We start from the raw sequence: 3,539 nt of genomic DNA, 5'->3' as shown, positions 1-3,539 counted from the left end.
ATACCGCAATCGGCCTCGTCGGAGACACTCGCGATGCTGGGAGATTCAAGCTCCGTCCACCGATGATCCAGAAGCGCTGCCGCAGCGCGGCTGGAAGTAGTTGAGGCCCAACATGCAGTAGCCGCAGATGGTAAGCCTCCGTCAACAGCACCGATAACGGGTGGTTCGACGCCAGCGCAATTGAGTGGATGGTTGCCCTAGTTCCATGAGCGTTGCGCAGCCGGCCACCGACTCGCAACGTCCCTGCTCCGTCCAAAAACGGCGCCAACCACTTCAGGTGAGAGCTGCGTGACATCTCTCGGCCCTTCTTGATGATCTGAATTTCCTTCAAAAATGAATCATATTGAGCCAACTGGCACAGCCTGAGCTCCGCCTGATGAAGCTCATCCCTTGATAACGATGTCCATGATCCGTGTGATGCGTTTGTGGTGCCCGTTGCAGCCTCCTGCAACATCCGAATGTACCGCAGCCAATATGCCGTGGCCCGTTGAAGCTTTGGGTACGACGAAAACCGTGAAAACAGATGCGTGGTAAAGCTTGCCAACGTAGACATCCCGACAACCAGCTCCGGGTCAGCTTGCTCCTCACCCTGGTTGATCACCTCGTCCACGCACGTCGCTCTCTTCGGCCATGCACCATATGCCTCGTGTGAGGCATCCGCAAATGCATGCACCTGTACACTTGATGACTGCGGAAACGCCCCAAATCGCGGCACTTCCAGCTGCTGAGGCGCGGACAGCGCCGTATGATTCCCTGACCAATGACCGGCCACCCTGACCTGCACATCTGTCCGTGGAGATCCTGAGATTACTGCTTGCCGCGGAGCGGGCATGCAGCGCGTACCGGAAGCCCTATCCGGCACGTCCTTGAGCGTAGCCACTGCTGGGGTTCCTGATTGCCGCGGAGCGGACATACCGTGCGTGTCGGCCACCCTGACCGGCACGACCTGCGTCGTAGACCCTGGGGTGACTGCTTGCCGCGGAGCGAGCATGCAGTGCATGTCGGGCATCCGGACCGACCCGTCCTTCGGTGGAGAAGCTGAGGTTACTGTTTGCCGCGGAGCGGGCATGCAGTGCGTGTCGGCCATCCGGACCGGCACGTCCTCCGATGGAGAAGCTGGGAGCACTGTTAGCCGCGGAGCGAGCATGCAGTGTGTACCGACCACCCTGATCGACATGTCCTTCGAAGGAGAAGCTGAAGTTACTGATTGTCGCGGAGTGGGCCTACAGTGTGTGCCGGCCACCCTGACCGGCACGTCCTTCAGTAGAGACGCGGGGAACACTGATTGCCGCGGGGTGGGCTTACAGTGCTTGTCGGCCATCCGGACCGGCACGTCCTTCGATGGAGAAGCTGAGGTTACTGTTTGCCGCGGAGCGGGCATGCAGTGCGTGTCGGCCGTCCTGACCGACCCTTTCTTCGATGGAGAGGCTGAAGTTAGTGCTTGCCGCGGAGCGAGCATGCAGTGCATGTCGGCCATCCTGACCGACCCGTCCTTCGGTGGAGAAGCTGAGGTTACTGTTTGCCGCGGAGCGGGCATGCAGTGCGTGTCGGCCATCCGGACCGGCACGTCCTCCGATGGAGAAGCTGGGAGCACTGTTAGCCGCGGAGCGAGCATGCAGTGTGTACCGACCACCCTGATCGACATGTCCTTCGAAGGAGAAGCTGAAGTTACTGATTGTCGCGGAGTGGGCCTACAGTGTGTGCCGGCCACCCTGACCGGCACGTCCTTCAGTAGAGACGCGGGGAACACTGATTGCCGCGGGGTGGGCTTACAGTGCTTGTCGGCCATCCGGACCGGCACGTCCTTCGATGGAGAAGCTGAGGTTACTGTTTGCCGCGGAGCGGGCATGCAGTGCGTGTCGGCCGTCCTGACCGACCCTTTCTTCGATGGAGAGGCTGAAGTTAGTGCTTGCCGCGGAGCGAGCATGCAGTGCATGTCGGCCATCCTGACCGACCCGTCCTTCGGTGGAGAAGCTGAGGTTACTGTTTGCCGCGGAGCGGGCATGCAGTGCGTGTCGGCCATCCGGACCGGCACGTCCTCCGATGGAGAAGCTGGGAGCACTGTTAGCCGCGGAGCGAGCATGCAGTGTGTACCGACCACCCTGATCGACATGTCCTTCGAAGGAGAAGCTGAAGTTACTGATTGTCGCGGAGTGGGCCTACAGTGTGTGCCGGCCACCCTGACCGGCACGTCCTTCAGTAGAGACGCGGGGAACACTGATTGCCGCGGGGTGGGCTTACAGTGCTTGTCGGCCATCCGGACCGGCACGTCCTTCGATGGAGAAGCTGAGGTTACTGTTTGCCGCGGAGCGGGCATGCAGTGCGTGTCGGCCGTCCTGACCGACCCTTTCTTCGATGGAGAGGCTGAAGTTAGTGCTTGCCGCGGAGCGAGCATGCAGTGCATGTCGGCCATCCTGACCGACCCGTCCTTCGGTGGAGAAGCTGAGGTTACTGTTTGCCGCGGAGCGGGCATGCAGTGCGTGTCGGCCATCCGGACCGGCACGTCCTCCGATGGAGAAGCTGGGAGCACTGTTAGCCGCGGAGCGAGCATGCAGTGTGTACCGACCACCCTGATCGACATGTCCTTCGAAGGAGAAGCTGAAGTTACTGATTGTCGCGGAGTGGGCCTACAGTGTGTGCCGGCCACCCTGACCGGCACGTCCTTCAGTAGAGACGCGGGGAACACTGATTGCCGCGGGGTGGGCTTACAGTGCTTGTCGGCCATCCGGACCGGCACGTCCTCCGATGGAGAAGCTGGGAGCACTGTTAGCCGCGGAGCGGGCATGCAGTGCGTGTCGGCCATCCGGACCGGCACGTCCTCCGATGGAGAAGCTGGGAGCACTGTTAGCCGCGGAGCGGGCATGCAGTGCGTGTCGGCCGTCCTGACCGACATGTCCTTCGAAGGAGAAGCTGAAGTTACTGCTTGCCGCGGAGCGAGCATGCAGTGCATGTCGGCCATCCTGACCGACCCGTCCTTCGGTGGAGAAGCTGGGAACACTGATTGCCGCGGAGCGGGCATGCAGTATGTGTCGGCCATCCTGACCGGCACTTCCTTCGGGGAGGAAAATGAGGTTACTGCTTGCCACGGAGCGGGCATGCAGTGTGTGCCGAACACCTTCCGCAGAAACCCCTTCACCACACGAACCCGCCGCTCGAAATCGACATGATCACGAAAGACGGCTTCCTCGTCCTCCTCGTCCTCCTCGTCCTCTAACGTATCCCCTAACTCCTCCCATGCTGCGTTATACTCGCGATAACACCTTTCGAGCTCTACCATCGCGTCGGGAAACTGGCTCGCTTCGTCTTCCCGGAATGTCTCACGGAACCGCTCCAGCTTCTCAAGTTCTTTCACTGCACATCGCATTGCCACCAGGACGGCCTTCATTCTGTATGTACTTAACTATTTCGTACGACACAACACAAACTTGTGAAAAAAGGACCCTTACTCGGCCGTTACTTTCGAAAACGACGCCACCAACTTTCGCGCGAAACCAAAGGTCGACGACCTTTCACCGAGCACCAAACCACCGAAAACCGAG

At 60.3% G+C, this 3,539-nt stretch overlaps 1 protein-coding gene across 1 annotated transcript; it reads left to right on the top strand.

Moving 5' to 3' along the window:
• Positions 1-830: 830 nt before the first annotated feature.
• Positions 831-3,167, top strand: LOC125959144 (uncharacterized). Its single transcript, XM_049691952.1, has one exon. The coding sequence runs from the start codon at positions 831-833 to the stop codon at positions 3,165-3,167; it is 2,337 nt and encodes a 778-aa protein (XP_049547909.1).
• The last annotated feature ends 372 nt before the right edge of the window (positions 3,168-3,539 follow it).

This window comes from Anopheles darlingi, chromosome 2, assembly GCF_943734745.1.
Source record: "Anopheles darlingi chromosome 2, idAnoDarlMG_H_01, whole genome shotgun sequence".
NCBI lineage: Eukaryota > Metazoa > Arthropoda > Insecta > Diptera > Culicidae > Anopheles > Anopheles darlingi.
This window is presented reverse-complemented; position numbering and strand designations above follow the sequence as displayed.

Coding starts and splice junctions, on each gene's coding strand:
- LOC125959144 (XM_049691952.1), top strand. CDS start 831: ATGCAGCGCGTACCGGAAGCCCTATCCGGCACGTCCTTGAGCGTAGCC.